Raw genomic sequence first — 17058 nt, 5'->3', positions numbered from 1 at the left:
GTGAATTTCTTTTGTTGTTTATGATTCTGATATGAGAATTAAGTTGAAATATGATTCTGTTTGTATTATTGGGGTGCCTAGGTCCTTTCCTTATTGGTTATGTAAAGCTGGTTGGTACAGGGTTCAGGTTCTCTCAGGTTTTATTTTGGAGGGAACTGATGGCTTCAGGTCAGCTATTCAGGAGCACCCACAGAAGCTCCAGTCAGGTTCTAGTCAGGTACACTCTTCCTAAGGTTTGGACCCCACCATGTGCAGGCAGGATCCGAGTGCTCTCAGGCAAGCGCCTGCATTCTCAGCCCCTATACCAGAGGGAGGCCAGAACCCGGCACTCTCTGGTGGTCTGCCAAGATCACAGCCACTACACTGATGGAGGTCGGAGCCCAACCTCTCAGGCTGTCTTCTAGGATCTCAGCCTTAGCCTACCAAAGCCAAGTCTGCCCTGAGGCCTTGGGAGGGGCCTCAGGAAATCCTAGGTAGGGGGATGGATGTGGTGCAATTAGGGGAAGCTCACCACCACGTGGAGGCAGGATCCAGGTGCTCTCAGGCAGTCCCCTGCCTTCTCAGCCCCTATGCCAGAAGGAAGCCAGAACCTGGCACTCTCTGGTGGTCTTCTGAGATCACAGCTGCTACAATGATGAGGTCGGAGCCCACCCTCTCAGGGTGTCTGCTAGGATCTCTGTGTGTGTCTGTCTGTCTGTCTGTCTGTCTGCCCCCGATGCCAGAAGGAAGCCAGAACCTGGCACTCTCTGGTGGTCTTCTGAGATCACAGCTGCTACAATGATGAGGTCGGAGCCCACCCTCTCAGGGTGTCTGCTAGGATCTCTGTGTGTGTGTGTCTGTCTGTCTGTCTGTCTGTCTGCCCCCACTTGAGAATGGGTGGATTTTTGCAGTAGCTGGGCACTTGAGCTGCCTAATTCATTGATTTAACAAACTTTTTTTCAGCTCTTTGCCAGGGAGGATGGAGGTGGGAGTAGGGATAGGACATAGGGTAGCCCAGACACCTTTGGTCCTTGGCCTCCTGGAGTGCCTGCCATAGAGAAGGTGGTCGTGTTGGATAAATGGATGAATTGACTTATCTGGAAATGACTGGAATGTGAGAGTGGGAGAATTTGTGCTTTTTGTGTGAGAAAATGTTAACCATAGACTTGTGCTCGATATGCTTTTTTTTTTTTTTTTTTTTGGTCTTTTGGAGACAGGGTCTCCCTGTAGCCCCAGCTGGGACTCACTATGTACACCAGGCTGGCCTTGAACTCACAGAGATCTACCTGCCTCTGCTTCCCCGGTGCTGGAACTAAAGGCGTACACCACCAAGCCCACCTTTTGTGCTCCATATGCTTTAAGACAAATTGGAAAATTGAATGGAGGGTTGCTATTTAGGAAAGTATACCAGGCATGGTGGCATGTGTACCTGTAATGGTAGCACTTGGGAAGTGGAAACAGGAGGATCAAGAGTTCAAAGTCATCTTCAACTACATAGTGAGTTTGAGGCCAGGCTGGGCTACATGAGATGCTGTCTCAAAACAAAACAACAACGAAACAAAAGACACACATACATACCAAATACCCCCCCCCCCAAAAAAAAACGCTTGTTTAGAAAGTAGAAAATATGCTGGGCATGGTGTCACATACCTTTAGTCCTGCACTCGGGAGGCAGAGGAAGGTGAATCTGTATGAGTTCCAGGCTAGTCCGGTTGTCCTAGTTTGTTTCTCCATTGCTGTGACAAAATACTCTGACCAATACCAACTTGGAGAGGAAAGGGTTTATTTGTCTTACATCTCCCGGGGCACAGTTCATCAGGGAGCCCAAGGTAGGAACTCAGGGCAGGAACCCGGAGGCAGGAGCTGAAGCATAGGCCCTGGAGGAATGCTGCTTACTGGTGAGCTGCTCCCCTGGCCCCTGCTCAGCCTGCTTTCTTATACAACACAGGCCCACCTGCTCAGGGGTGACACTACCCACAGTGAGGGCTGGGCCCTCCCACATCATACAACAATCAAAATACCCCATAGACATGGCCACAGGCCAGTTCAATGGAAGCAAGTCTCCAACTGAGGCTCCCTCAACCCAGGTGTGGCAAGTTGACACTAAAGCTATCCAGCACACAGGTCTACATAGCGAGTTCTAGGCCAGGGCTACATAGTGAGACCCTGTCTCAAACCTTCTCCCAATAAAAAAGTAAAAATAGAGTGGAGAAGTATTGAGTTTGGAGTTCTTCAGGGTTCCTCTTGACCATGTACATCTTAGGATTTCACAGATCTCTGTGTATAAGCCTAGTGTGTTCAAGAAAGGAAGCCTTTCAAAGTACTGAAATGCTGAGCTAATGGGGAGAAGCTGCAAGAGGCTTTCCTCATGTCAGGGTTTGAACAGTAGTCATGCACACATGTGCAGAGTGTTCTTTCTGCTAGAAAAAGCCCAGGCTTTCAAGTTCAAGAAGTCTGACCTCTTATCAGTGGGTCTGGGTCTGGAAAAATGGCTTAGCAGTTAAGAACACTTACTGCTCTTGCAGAAGACCAGAGTTCAGTTCCCAGCACCCACATGGTGGCTGACAATCATCTGTAACTCCAGGGTCAGGGAATCTGACATCCTCTTCTGGTCAGGCACCAGGTGCCATACATGGTACACATATATACATTCAGGCAAAACAGTCATATGCATAGAAAATAAAAGTAAACGAATCTTTGAAAAAAAAAAAAAACACACTACAAAGTTGTTAAAAAAACAAAACCAAGACCAGGTGTGGTGGTGCAGGATTTTAATCCAGCACTTGGGAGACAGAGGCAGGTGGATCTCTGTGTGATCAAGGCCAGCCTGGACTACACAGAGTTTCAGGCCAGCTGGGGTTACAGAGAGATCCTGTCTCAACAAAACAAACACACAAAACAAAAGTGAGTCTGTTATATCTAGTGATCTCAGCCAACTAACAGTGTCTGTGAGCCAAACCTCTGGGCAAATAATTCCTACATCATAGAGGTGTTGTGAGGGTCAGGTGATGTCTCAGCTGTATATTGTACTGCATCAGGCCTGGTGCTAAAACAAAAGACCAGGAAGAGAATCTTGAAGCTGCTGAAGTTCTCCACCCCACCTGTGACGGTACGCTTATAGTCCTAGGTCCACAAAACATTTGGATTCTTCTGAAGATAATTGGAAACAGAGAGTCACCTTATCCTCCATAAGGTTTGGATTGTTAGCTCTAGACCAGGGGTGGCAGTGCTGGAGAAGTAGGAGCGCAAAGGAGGAGTTTTTGATTGAGACTTTAGGACAAGTGACTTAATGCTAATGCCTAAGGAGTAAGTGTGAGGATTAAAGGAGAGGTGTATATAAGGTGCTTAGCCCAAGGCCCAGCTTGTCAAGTGCTTGGTAAACGGTAGCCAGCATTATTACATTCATTGTGAATGATCTTTTATAACAATAATCAAATCATGGTATAGATGGTAATTTAATAATGGTGACCATTTGTGACTAAATGGCCATTCAAGTGAGTGTGTTTTTGTATTACTTTGCTGTTGCCTTACTTCATTGCAGGAGGCCCTGCGGCAGTTCCACTTTTTTTGTTGTTGCTTTTGTTTTACAGTATTTTTCACAGAGATTTTTCAAGTATTAGGGTTCTAGGCCACCGAGAGTACTGTATTAGTCTGCGGTATTTTCAGGAGCTTACTGCTCAAATGTGAGGACTTGAGTGTGGTTGAAGACAGTGTATTTTGAAAGGTTTGACCAGTAGATATGTTAACTATAGGTTAGTGTCAAAGACCCCTAATTCACAGTGGGATTGTACGTGTACATGGGGAAGTTTCATAGAGCAGAGAAAGACTTCTTTTCCCTTCCTCAAATGTTGACAAACTGGAAGACCACCTGAGATCAGTGGAGCTCCATTAGGTAAGGCTTGGCAGTCCCTATGGGAGCACTGGAGCACAGGGGTCGAGCATAGTTCATGGTGAGTCTTCCCCTCCTTCCTTAACAGTGAATCTTTCACGATTCCCTAGAGCATTTCAGGGACCCCACCGTTGCAGTAAGCGTAGTACCTGCTGACTACTCTGCATGGGGTGACTGCTCAGTTAATTGTGCCAGGCTACCCGGTGAGTAGCGTGCCCTGTAGACTCTGCACATTTGCTCATTTCTCCTAATGCTCCCTGTGCTCCTTTGCAGATGTCATGTGGCCTGTACTTTGGACCATGGTGCGGACCTATGCCCCCTATGTCACCTTTCCTGTGGCCTTTGTGGTTGGGGCTGTGGGCTACCACTTGGAATGGTTCATTAGGGGAAAGGATCCACAGCCTGTGGAGGAGGAAAAGAGCATCTCAGAGCGCCGCGAGGACCGCAAGCTGAATGAGCTGCTAGGCAAGGACCACACTCAGGTGGTGAGCCTTAAGGACAAGCTGGAATTTGCCCCGAAAGCAGTCCTGAACAGAAACCGTCCAGAGAAGAATTAATGGAGGATCCAGGTCCCTGTAGTCCACAGGGCCATGACCTCTCCTGCCACCATGTCAACCCAGCCCCAGAACAGACATCTGATTTGTTTCACTGCTTACTCAGGCCCCTCCTGCACCCCCCATCCACACATATACTGGCTGCTTCTTTACAGCCGGGCAGAAGCAGCAGCAGCTGAGGGCCCAACAAAGAGGAAGGCTGTGTCTGTTGAGTGAGTTCCTTCCATGACTGCGGGCTTCTGAGTGGGAGCATTGTAGGGAGGAGCACTGTGGAAGAGCATTGGCTCTCAGGCTCCCTAGAGTGGCATTGTGGCCTCAACTGGGAGTGGTTGGGATTTGGGTCTTGCCTTAGGACTTGCCTTAGGAGGGGCACCTTCATGTCTGGTTCCAGTTGGTGCTGGGAAGAATTCGGAAATCTCCCTGGCTCCCTTGGCTAATTTGCCCTATTGTACATGCTTCTTCTTTCCCTTTTCAGCTCAGGAATGGGATTTCCAGGGAGAAAGAAAGCATGTTTATGTTGAGGGGCGCTCAGGCTGTTCACCTTAGGACAGGAGGGGCGTATGCCTGGTGAATTTGCCTGGAAATAAATGATCACCATCTTCCACCCCTCCTCAGTGTGTAGCAAAAACCTCAATTAAAGTGGCACCCAAGAACATTATTGATGGAATCCTATCTTCCAGATGGCACCTGGAGTTAGTGCAGGCATTTGGGACTATGACATCAGTCGTGTTTGAGGACTTCCCAGGAAACTGGAAGCTCGGTTTTCTGGAGCAGTGGCTGAGACTCCTGGAGGCAAATTCTGAAGAGTCCTTGCCATCATGGTAGCAGGTGGCCACAGCAGCTCCGAAGTCTAAATCTCTAACATACAATAAGAAATATTTGCACATTAGGGCTGGGTGTGGTGGGTGGCACATGCCTTTAGTCCTAGCACAGGTGTGTGTGTATGTGTGTGTGTGTGTGCGTGCGCGCAGGGACAGAGACAGGTGGATCTCTGAGTTCAAGGTCAGCCTGGTCTACATAGTGAGTTCCAGGCCAGCTGGGGCTACAGGGAGACCCTGTCTCAAAAAGACCAAAAAAAAAAAAAAAGGAAAGAAGAAAATACTTGCACATTAAAGAAAATTGGCAGGAATGAGAAAAGGTCAACTAGGCGGGCCCAGTGCTCAAACACAGCTGCTGTCAGCACATTGTTATCTTTTCTACATCTTCTTCTGCAGGGTTTAAAGCATTAAGTGACTGTACTGTTTTTTTAAAGATTTATTTTGGGTACTGGAGAGATGGCTCAGGCGATAAGAGCACTGGCTGCTCTTATAGAGGACCTAGGTTCTGTTCCCAGCACCCACATGGCAGATAACAACCATCCTTAACTCCAGTTCCAGGGGATCTTACATGCCCTTCTGGCCTCCACAAGCATTGCATGACACAGGTCACTTACATACATGTAGCCAAAACATAAGATAAAAATAAATTTTAGGGCTGGAAAGATGGTTTATCAGTTAAGCACACTAGCTGCTCTTGCAGAGAACCCGGGTTTGGTTCTTAGCATCCACATGGTGGCTCATAACCATCTATAACTCTAGTTCCAGGGGATCTGACCCCCCTCTTCTGACCTCTGTGGGCATTGCAGGACACATGTACACTTGCATGCAGGCAGGCAATACACTCATACACATAAAATCAAAATAATAAAATATTTTTTAAAACATAATTTTAAAATAAATTTTAAATATTAAAAAAAAGTCTATGATTGTTTTGCCTGCCTGTATGTATGTGTACCATGTATGCGTCTGGTACCTACAGAGGCCAGAAGAGGACATTTGATCCCCTGTAACTGGAGCCCACAGTTATTACTCACCATGTGGGTGTTGGGAACTGGGGTCCCCTGCAAGAGCATCGAGTGTTCTTTTTTGGTTGGGAGAGTAATTTTTTTTTTGAGACAGGGTCTCCCTGTAGCCCCAACTGGCCTGGAACTCACTACGTAGACCAGGTTAGCCTGGAAGATCTGCCTGCCTCTGCCTCCAAAGTGCATCGGGAGCCACCATGCCCAGCTACATTGTTTTGTTATGGGGGCAGTTTGCTGAGGATGTCACCCAGAGCCCCATATGTGCTACATAAGCACTCTGCCACTGAGCTACATTTCCAGTCCTTTTTTTTTTCTCCAAATTTTTATTATGGGGCAGGCTTATTAAGTTGTTCAGGTTGTCTGTGACCTTTCTGTCCTTCTGCCTCAAGCCTTCTGAATAACGGATTATATTATAGGCTTGTGCCATCAAGCTGGACTTCAGCATTGTTTTGGTCTTTTTTTCCCTTAATTTAGAAATATTTATTGTGTATATGTGCACATGTTATAGTGCCTATGTGGAGGTCAGAGGATAACTTTTGGGAATTGGTTCTCTCTTTTTGCTTGCTGAGCCATCCCACTGGCCCTCATCATTTTTTCTTAAGTTTTATGTGTATGAGTGTATTGCCTGCACGTATGTAAGTGCACCTGTGTTGTGCAATGTCTGCAGAGATCAGAAGGGAGCACTGGATTGCCCTGGAACTGGAGTTAGGGACGGTTGTCAGCCACCATATGGGTGCTGGGAATCAAACCCTGGTCTTCTGCAAGAGCAGTCAGTGCTCTTAACCACTGAGCCATCTCTCCAACCCCTCTCATCTTTTTAAATAGCTGTGTAATTCTATACCCATCAGGTGGGACTAACAAAAGCTGACTTAAAGTTTCCCCATTGCTGGGCACTTGAATTGTTTCTGCTTGTTCATGAATTTAAATGCTACAGTGACTGTCTTACATAAAGTTTTCCTTGCATTGTGGAGTCAGTGGTAGGAACAGCAAATGATATTTGGAGTGGGTCTCCATGTGTAATACAAAATGTCTTTTCCAAAGGGCTGTAGTTATGCCCCATGTTCTCACTTCGGATGTTGTTAGTGAGGTTGGAAAGGGAGTGAGAGCAGAGGGCTGGAAGAAACAGGCAGCTAGCCCCTGAGAAGGGGAGAAGTGTAAGTTGTGAGCATTTGATGAAGGGCCAGTCTGCCTCTAAAAGGAGGGTGCCTCCCCTGCTTACCTCATGAACCCTCATGAGGCCTGATGAATGGCAGCAGGTGGAGATACGGGCTGTGGAGTGGGGGCTGGCTGGGAAGATGGGCAGGTAGGTGGTGGCTTGGAGGAGAGAGCAAGTCCACTCAGTAGCTTCCCCTCTGGGCCTAGCGGGGATGTTGAGCTGAGCCACTGTTGCTTGCTGAGGAACAGATCTATTTGGGAGTGTTGGAAGCGACTGTCTACCACTCAAGTAAGGATGAAAAGATCTCTGGTTCTGAAAGTATCTAAGCTGAGCCTTTGCAGGCCCTGACATTGCTAGGCTGGTGCTGCCACCCTGTGACAGTTCTGAGCATCAATGGTAATGCCTACAGGGGGCAGTCAGGGGACAAATGAGCCAGCAGGCCAGCCTCGCTGGAAAGAACAGGCCTACCAAGAGGGGGCAGTAGCTGGGCAGCATTCCATTTGTGCTACTCACCCAGTGATGCCAGATTTGTCTGTATTTTCTTTCCCAAAGATGCCAGAAATTCAGTAGAGTTTTACTTCTTATATCTGTTTGTCAGATGTTTTGCTTTCTTAATGTTGACAACCCATTAAAGAAAATTGGGCTGGCTGGAGCGAGGACTCAGCAGTTAAGAGCACTGGCTGCAGTTGCACATGCCAGCTAACAACCAGGCTAACAACCATCTGTAACTCCGATGCCCTCTTCTGACCTCCATGGGCATTGCATGACATGGGTATACTTACATACATGCAGGCACTACACTCATACACATAAAAGAAAAATAATACTTAAAAAAAAAAATCAGGCTGGAAATTAGCTTAATTGGCAGAGTGCTTGTGTGCCATGCGTGAAGCCTTGGGTTTGATCTCCAGCACTGCATAAACTGGGAATATGCTTGTAATCCTAGCACCTGGGAGGTAGAGGCAGATGGATCAAAAGATCAAGGCAAGGCCAGCAAGATGGCTCATTGGTAAAAGCACTTGCTTCAAAATCTAGCCACCTGAGTTCAATCCCCAGAATAGGTGGAAAGAATGAACCGACTCCACAGAGTTGCGCTGACCACCAAACCTGCACTGTGACATGTGCACTCTCTTACCCTCCCACACACAATTAGTTAAAAAAAAAAAAGTTCAAGGTCATTTTCATGTAATACATAACAAATGTGAGGTCAGCCTGGAGTACATGAGATAGTGTCTCAAAAATAAATAAAAATTTTAAAAGTAAGCGCATGCCTTTGATCCCAGCACTCAGGAGGCAGAGGCAGGGGGATCTTTGTGAGATCAAGACCAGCCTGGTCTACATAGCAATTTCCAGGCCAACTGGGGCTACAGGGAGACCCTGTCTCAAAAAAAGACAGAATTTTTTAAAATAAAAATAAGGGCCAGTGAGATGGCCCAGTGGGTAAAGGCATTTGCCACTAACCCTGATGACTGGTTTGATCTCCGGAACACATTTGGTAAAAGGAGGGAAATGACTCCTGCAAGTTGTTCTTTGACTTCCATGTGCGTGATGTGGTATGCTTATTTGCATGCATGTTTGTGCATGCACACACACAATATAAATAAATGAAAATATAATTAAGGGACTTGAGAGGTAAGTCAGTGGTTAAAAGCACTGGCTATTCTTGCAGAGGACCTGGGTTTGGCTCCCAGCACCTACATGGCAGGTAGCAACCATCCATAACTCCAGTTCCAGAGAATCCAACCCCCTCTTCTGATCTCTGTGGGCACCAGGCATGCGTGCGGTATGCCTATATACAGTCAGGCAAAACAGTCATAAAATTAAAAATCACCAGACGTGGTGGCAACACACCTTTAATCCTGGCACTTGGGAGGAAGAGTCAGGCAGATCTTTGTGAGTTTAAAGCCAGCTTGGTCTCCATATGGAGTTCTGGGCCAGCTGCACCTAAAAGGAGACCCTGTCTCAAAAAACACAACAAAAACAAGAAAAAAATCATCAAAGCAAAGCAACTCTCCCCCAAAACTCACTTAAATATTTTATGTGTATGACTTTTTTCTGCTTGTATGTAAGCGTACCCATGTCATGCAGTACCTGTGGAGGCCAGAGGAGGGCGTCAGATCCCATGGAACTGGAGCTACAGATAGTTGTTAGCCATCATGTGGATGCTGGGAACCAAACTCAGGTCCTCTACAAGAGCAGCCAGTACTCTTAACCACTGAGCCATTTCTCCAGCACCCCCAAAACCCACTTTTGAGAATTCTGTGTACAGTTCAATACAGTCTGAGCAAAACGTTTGAGGATGGAAAGCCACAGAAACAATACCAAAAAAGGTTTTCCCATAGAGGTTTTTAGATTTTCAGATATTTTAGAATAACCCTGCCTCTGCTGGTGCACCTCCTACCGTGCCTGGCCTATCTTTGGAATTCCAGCTTGCTCCCTTCTTCCAGTCCCACTTTGATTGTGCCCCTTTTTAAATTATTTCAGCTCCTAGGGCATGTCCTCACTGAGTTTCTGCCTCCAGCAAGTCTATTAATACTCTCGGCTGGCCCTTTCCCACGGGCTGACTGAGGTCCATAGCTGCTGAAATGGCCCCTGCACTTTTGCTCTTGGCTCTCTGCAGGTGACATTGAATAGCAGGGCTTATGTGCATGTGGCCAAAGACAGGTCAAGGTTGCTGGGATGAGCGGGGCATGGACTGTTTTTCTTCCTTGCTTGCTGATTCACCTTGGAGGCATGTGACCCTCTTTTTGATTGGCCACTAGTCACGATTCACTGAAACACATTATTGAGTGGATGTGCTGGGGCCCTTTGTTTATTCCTCATCCCCCTGGGTCTTTTCCCAACCCCGTGATGAAGTCGCTTTGGAGCAGGGTTATCCTGTCTGAGCACCACAGGTCTTAACTTCTGTCCCTGCAGCGGCTCACTGGTGCTTTTCCACTCTAGACCCTTTCCTGTGCCTGTTGCTGTGTTAGCACAAGTCAGCTGGGCAGCTGCCAGGACAAACCTGCCAGGGAGCCCTTTGACTTCTGTCAGCTTCCCAGGGCCCTGGGCTGCTGAGACTGTCAGTGGGGTGAGATAGAAGGCATTAGCCTCACAGAGTCTGGTTTGGGAGCCAGATAGAGTGCCTTGTGTGTGTGTGTGTGTGTGTGTGTGTGTGTGTGTACACGTGTATGGGTGCATGTGCACATGCCTGCACATGTAGAGGCCAGAGGTCAACACCAAGTGTCTGTCTCAGTTACTCTCCTCCATAATTTTTGAAACAGGGTTTCTTATTGAACCTGGAGCTTACCAATCCAGCTTCACTGGCTGGCCAGCGAACCCTGGGCTCACTTTACAGATGATGGATCTCCCAGTCCCAAAGGCTCTTGTGTCACTTGTCCTCTTCACTCTGGGGCAGTCCGTTAGTGTTCACAGAGTGCTGAGCCAGGAAGTGTGGCACAAGGAAAGTCAAGTGTCATTTGCAAGCTGGCAGACTCACATCCTCTGCCTGAGCAACTCAGCTGAGTCACTGAGCCTTTCTGAACCTTAGTGTTCTTGTCTTTAAAACAGGTAATTTTTTTTTTTTGCTGGATTTTTGCAAAGAAAATAGCATGACGTTTTCAGCATCTGTGGCAAGCAGATGCTCAAGGAACGTGAGCCACTTTAATTTTATTGCAGGAAGAACCTCCATTTCCTGTGATAGTTGTATGTGATCCTGAGTAGGGAATGGGAAGATAGAGCAGCCTTGGCTGGGTGACAACAGGGGTCTCTAACAGCCTGTGGTTTGGGGCTTAGGAATATTTTACAGATTACAAGCTGGCCAGGGGGAAATCACAGGCTTCAGATCTGCAATATGCAAAGTCTGGTGGGAAGTGAGGACCCCACAAGAGACCACAGATCAGGAGAATGAGTAGAGGAAGAGCCTTAGACCTGAAGATGAGAACTGGGTGCCGTCACCTCTCCTGGCCTTTTTCCCCATCTGCAGGATGAGGTTGCTGTACCGTGAGCCTCACTGGCCATGCAGAGAGAAGCAGTTACCAGCAATGCTAGCTGGAATGACCCAGGAAAGCCTTCCTTTTATCTAAGTGGGATGGCAGCCAGTCTGAACAATGGAATATAAATAAATGGTCTTTGATTCCTTCTTTGTACACAGCCTCTTTCAAAAGTATTTGCTAAATAGAAGTCTTGAGGGAACATCAGCTGTAGAGTGGAGAGTAATTAGTAATCGGGGATCAGTTTTCATTCTGTGCCAGCTCTCATCTACTTAGAAACAGTTTATTCTTGAATTAAAGTTGTTAATGCTATTTTTTGTGAAATCCTTTTTATACAATACAAAGATAAACCATGGCTTTAAAAAAGGTCAAACGGGCCAGGTGTGGTGGTGCATGCCTTTACTCCCAGCAGTTGGGAGGCAGAGACAGGCGGATCTCTGTGAGTTCAAGGCCAGCCTGGTTGTAGTTTGTGCCTTCTCTCATTGCCCCTCTGTCCAACTTCAGTGCCCCTGGCTTTTTCTATTTGCCTTTGAGCCTGAGCTGCTAAGTGCATCTGGAACAGATAGCATCACTGTGCTCTCTAGCACTGTTTTTGGCTTTTGGCTGACCTCTTTTAACTGGAGCTCTTCAAGCCCCACGATGCTGTCCCCACAGTCAGCCCTTTGCTGTTTGCTTGTTGCTCAGTCATTCTAGGGCCTGAAGCTGTTGAGCTAAAAGCTTTTGGAATGACAACTCTGATGTCCTCATTTTGGTCCTGGTCATATTCTATCTCTTTGAGGTGTCCTTTTGGCCATCGCCCTTGTTGTCGCTACCACCTCCATGTCCTTTTGCAGTTCTCTGACACTGCTTCCTCCTGTTCTTCTAAATAGGGGTGTTGAGCTGGGTGTCATGGCTCATGCCTATAATCCCAGCACTTTGGAGGCTGAGGCAGGGGGATTTTGATGAGTTTGAGGCCAGCCTGAGCTACATGGTAAATTGAAGCTAGCTTGAGCTGCAATGTGAGGTCCTCCTGTTTTAAAACAAAAGTACGGGTGTTCTCCCAGTTCTGCTCTTTTAAAATATTTTATTATTTTTATTTTACATGTATAAGAGTATTGCCTGCATGTGTATAAGTGCACCTGTGTTGTGCAATGCCTGCAGGGGTCAGAAGACAGCATTGGATCTCCAGGAACTCGTTAGCCATTATGTGGGTGCTGGGAACCACATCTGAATCCTTTCCAAGACCAGCCAGTGCTCCTAACCACTGAGCCATCTCTGCAGCCCCCCTAATTCCCTTCTTACCACAGCTTCTTTGTTGGGCAATCTTAGCCTCATCTGTGGCTTCAGCCACCACCAATAGCTGCATCAATGGCTCCTGAGTGTAGACTGTTAGTTCTGAATGTTCCAAATTCTGCAACTATATGAACACTGTACTGCAACCTCTCCCAGAAGGCTCCCCATGTGGTATGATGATTAAAAGTGCTGACTCATGGGGCTGAGGATGCAGCTCACTTGGTAGAGTGCCTGCCTCGCACAGGGTTTGCTACTCTACCACATAAAAATAGTTGTGATGGTATGGAGGCAAGAGGAGCATTTCAAGGCTATCCTTGGCTACATTTTGAGTTTGAGGTTAGCCTAGGCTACATGAAACCCTGACACAAAAAGAAAAAACATGCATTGACTTGGATGTGAAACCTAATTCTGATAATTGGTTTTGTTAAACTTTAAAAATCCTGTGTAAAATGGGCTGATCCTGTTTGCCTCCAGAGTTGTGGAGCTGAGAAAATGTTTATAAACACAGGGCTAGCACAGAGTCCATCTTATCTTTTTTTTTCTTTCAGTATTGGGAATTGAACTTGGGGCCTCACATGCTAGGCTAACAAACCAGCACTGAACTGTAGCCCCAGCCTTATTATTTTATTTTTTTAGAAAAGACACTGAAAAGTTATTTTTATTTTTTATTGAATTTTTGTGAATTTCATATTTGGTCATATTTAGACCCCCTCCCCTATCTGCACCCCCCCATCACTACTCCCCCACTCAATTTCATGTACTCTGTTATATATAAAGGCCTATGAGTCAAACCTGTGTCCCCAAATGCCCTTAGGTGTGGGTCCATCCGCCAGTGCCTGGTCAACCTATCCAGGACCACACCCTTAAAGAAAACTGACTCCCCCTCTCCCATCAGCCATGAATTGCCAATAGTTCCTTATCTAGGGCTGGGACTCATTTTTAAAAAAGGTATTTTATTATTACTGTGGGGAGGGGCACATGCTGCACTGGTGCATATGGAGGTTGGAGGGCAACTTTCAGTGGTTTGTTCTGTCCTTCCGGCTTTATGTAGGTTCTATGAATTGAACTCAGGTCGGTGGGCTTTTGCAGTAAGCATGTTTACCCACTGAGCCATCTGGCTGAACTTATATTTTTTATTTTGAGACAGAGTCTAAGTTGCCGAGGCTAACCTTGACCTCACTCTGTAGTCCAGACAGGCCTTGAACTTGCCATTCTCCTGCCTCCTGCACGGATTCCACTGCCAACCTGCAGCGACCTTCTACCCGTAGAGCTCCCCTGAAGATCCTTATCACGTCCTGCCTGAACTCTTGGGATCTTCCTGAAAATTTTCCCTTTCTCTAAAACATGTTTGTTGACACTATTCTGCCAAGATCTGGCTCCTACATCTTGCCCCTGCCCACCTCCCTAGCTTTGTCGCCTGTCACTCCCAAACACTGATTCTGGTTCCTGCCATTTCTGCCTGTGTTCTGCTTATTTGACCCTTGGTACCTCTACATGCCCTGTGTTTTATGAGTCAGGCCTCCCTGACTCTTGCCTCCCTAGTTACCTGATGAACACTATAAGATTTAGACTGTGGGCATATACCCCACTTCCCCAAACAGAGATTGCCACTCTCTGCCTCTCCAGCCCTTCAGTTAGGTCAGTCCTCTCTTGACATGCTTGTTACCAGGCATTGTGATTGCTGTTGCTTTAGACTATGGCTTTCTTGAGGGCAGGGACCAAAGTGTTTCCTCAGCCCCTTGAGGAGTGCCTCACACATAGTTGTTGTCAATAAATGCTGAATGAATTAAGAGGCTCTTGAGTGATGCTGTGAGGGAGCCTGGCACTGGGCCTGGGTGTGGAGACAAACTCTCTTGAAGGCTAGAGAGCAGGGTCAACAGGTTTGTGCGTTGAGATGCCAGGCAGCATGGCACCCAGGGCAGCAGTGCCCTGCTACATCTTTTCTTTGCCCAACAGAAACCATTAACATAATTTTCCAAGGGGAAATGGGGCTTGGGCAAAGGGCTGTGTTTCCCCACTGGGTAGGACCTGGACCAGCCCAGCCCATGATGAATTTGACCCTGATGACTCTGTAGTGGGGGAACAATGTCCTCAGGAAAGCATTCAGGAAGCCCTTCGTGTAGTAGCGATCAAAGCTCTGCAGCAGCTCAGCAGGGTGGATGGGGAAACTCCAAGGAATCCAGCAAAGCCCTGGGTCAGAGCCCAGGGAGCCACTTAATGCACTTGCCAGGTGGAGCTCAGATCCCAGCAGCCTTCTGGGCTAAGGAAATCCTGCAAAGTCTTGGGGATGCCCCTGGAAGAGCCTGTGGGAGCTGACTTGGAGTGTCTTGATTCTTCTTATATTTCCCCTTAGCGCCTGCCTTCCAGCTGAGGTCCCAAGAGGTGGGGCATGTTGGCAGGTGAAGCCGGCAGGCCTAAGCAGGAGGACTCTCAGAAGAAGGAGCAGACTCTGGTTTCCCCACTTCATGAAGAAGCTGAAATTAAGCCTGGAATGGCAGTGGCACCCATAATGTCGGCACTTGGGAGGTTGTGACAGGAGGACCAGGCATTCAAGACCGGCCTGGGCTGCATGAGACCCTATCTAAAAAAAAAAGCTGGGATTATATGCTGGGTTGTAGCTCAGGTAGAACATACCCTTAGCCTATGTGAGGCCCAGAGTTAGATCCTTGGCATCAGGAGAAAAACAAAGACAGATTTCTACTGCCCAGTGGTTCTAATTCAGTAAATATATGGGGTAAGGCTGTGGGATTTTCATTTCCACTAGGAATGTGGCTCAGTGGTAGAGTTTGTACGTACCATGCATGCGATCCCCATTTCAATACGCAGGACCAAAAAGAAAGCAAACACCACCACCAACAAAAAAATCCAACCACATAACAACAAAACCCAAGCTGATATCATAGTTTCTACAAAACTCTTCCCCACTTGCCCCTCATGTCAGAGGAACTCAAAGAAAGAAGAACACTGTTTCTCCTTAAGCTAACAAGGCTCTGAGGCCTGGACGGGAAATGGCTCGCCTAAGATAACATGGAATTCTTGGCAGAGCTGGTCCTGGACCTCAGCCCCCACCCTCACCCCTCCCCTTCCCAGCTTGCCTCTTGTCATCACACCAACTAAGGTCAGCTTCTGGCCTGCAGAGTGGTTGATGTGATGAGGGGAACACTCCTGAGTGCTTGCTGGCCGTAGAACACTGCCACAGCCCCTGCTCTGACTTAACCCTGATGTGGACTGTTTTCTGCCCCTTCCCCTTTTGTTTCCCAGTGTGCAGACCAAAGATCAACTCCTGGGCTAGCTCTAGTTCTTTAATGTTCTCCAAGCTGTTTCCCCACGTGCAGGAGGGTAGGAGGTCACAGTTTTTCCCACAGATGGGAGTCCTGCGTGTCTATCATTTGGTCGATTGATGACACGGGGACAGCTCAGCTGCTCTTGTCCCTAAAGCCTTGTCCTTGGCTCTCACATCAGGTGACATATGCCAGGGCTTCGATGGGCTCAAATCCCAACCCTTTCCTTAAGCTCTCCAAGAACAGCTCTGGAGTTAGACTGTTTTTGTTCCAAGCCCAGAGCTGCCACTTCGAGTCATGTGTCCTTTGGCCAGCTTCACTTCTTGGTATCTAAATCTGTGTGTCAAATGGGGCTGACACATAGCTGATCTTACAGGGTAAGTGTGAGGACTAAAACATGCCAAGGCCTTTGGAGCAGGGATAGTCTGCAGTTGGGGAAAATTGGTTACTGTGATTTGCAGCATTTACCCACCCTTCATGACCCTAGTGTGTCTCTGGCTTCTAAGAGTTTGCAGGGAAACTGAGACCTACAGTAATGCTGTGGCAGGGGACTAGGGACTGGTAACGGACCTGATTTTCAGCCTGAAGGCTGTTGATCATTCGCTGCCTCTCTGCCCATTTCCCCTTTCTGCCATCTGCCAGTCCCTTCTGCATTATGAGGTAAGATATCCTTAGCCTTCCCCACTTTCATCCGAGTCCCTGCACCCACATAGCCCTGCCTTAGCAGTAGAAGCCAGGTAGCCACAGGTGGCTGAGCTGAGGGGCTCTGACTGGTTTATTGTGGCTCTTAGAGCTCTGGCCCAATGTGAGGCTGAGCTGGAGTATAGGTGGAGGAAGCTCCAACCCCCTTTCCTTGTAGTTGCTGGGGTTTGGAGCACAGAATACAGGAACAATAAGAGAGAAAGAAAGAGACCACATCTGACCTCAGATGAAACTGCGTTTGTTCAAGATGCAGTGAGTGACAGCAGCCTTTCGGCATGCTGAAGGCAACTGCACTGTATGGGGAGAGTTAGATCATGTAGGGGCTAGTGCGCGAGGAAGTGGATGCAGCAGCAGGGGTCTACTTGTCTCATCTTCTGGAGCCCCTTGCTCAAGCAGGACAGACCATCTTGAGCA

At 47.6% G+C, this 17058-nt stretch overlaps 1 protein-coding gene across 1 annotated transcript in view; it reads left to right on the top strand.

Annotated features, from left to right (window-relative positions):
* The window catches only part of Smim12 (small integral membrane protein 12), a 13870-nt gene extending 8790 nt beyond the window's left edge, over positions 1–5080 (top strand). Inside the window, exon 2 of the mRNA XM_008829233.3 lies at positions 4142–5080. Coding sequence (XP_008827455.1) covers positions 4147–4425 — 279 coding nt within the window. The 5' untranslated portion in view covers positions 4142–4146 and the 3' untranslated portion in view covers positions 4426–5080. The remainder of the gene's footprint in view (positions 1–4141) is intronic.
* The last annotated feature ends 11978 nt before the right edge of the window (positions 5081–17058 follow it).

This window comes from Nannospalax galili, unplaced genomic scaffold (assembly GCF_000622305.1).
Source record: "Nannospalax galili isolate Female #2095 unplaced genomic scaffold, S.galili_v1.0 scaffold473, whole genome shotgun sequence".
NCBI classification, from domain to species: Eukaryota; Metazoa; Chordata; class Mammalia; order Rodentia; family Spalacidae; genus Nannospalax; species Nannospalax galili.
This window is presented reverse-complemented; position numbering and strand designations above follow the sequence as displayed.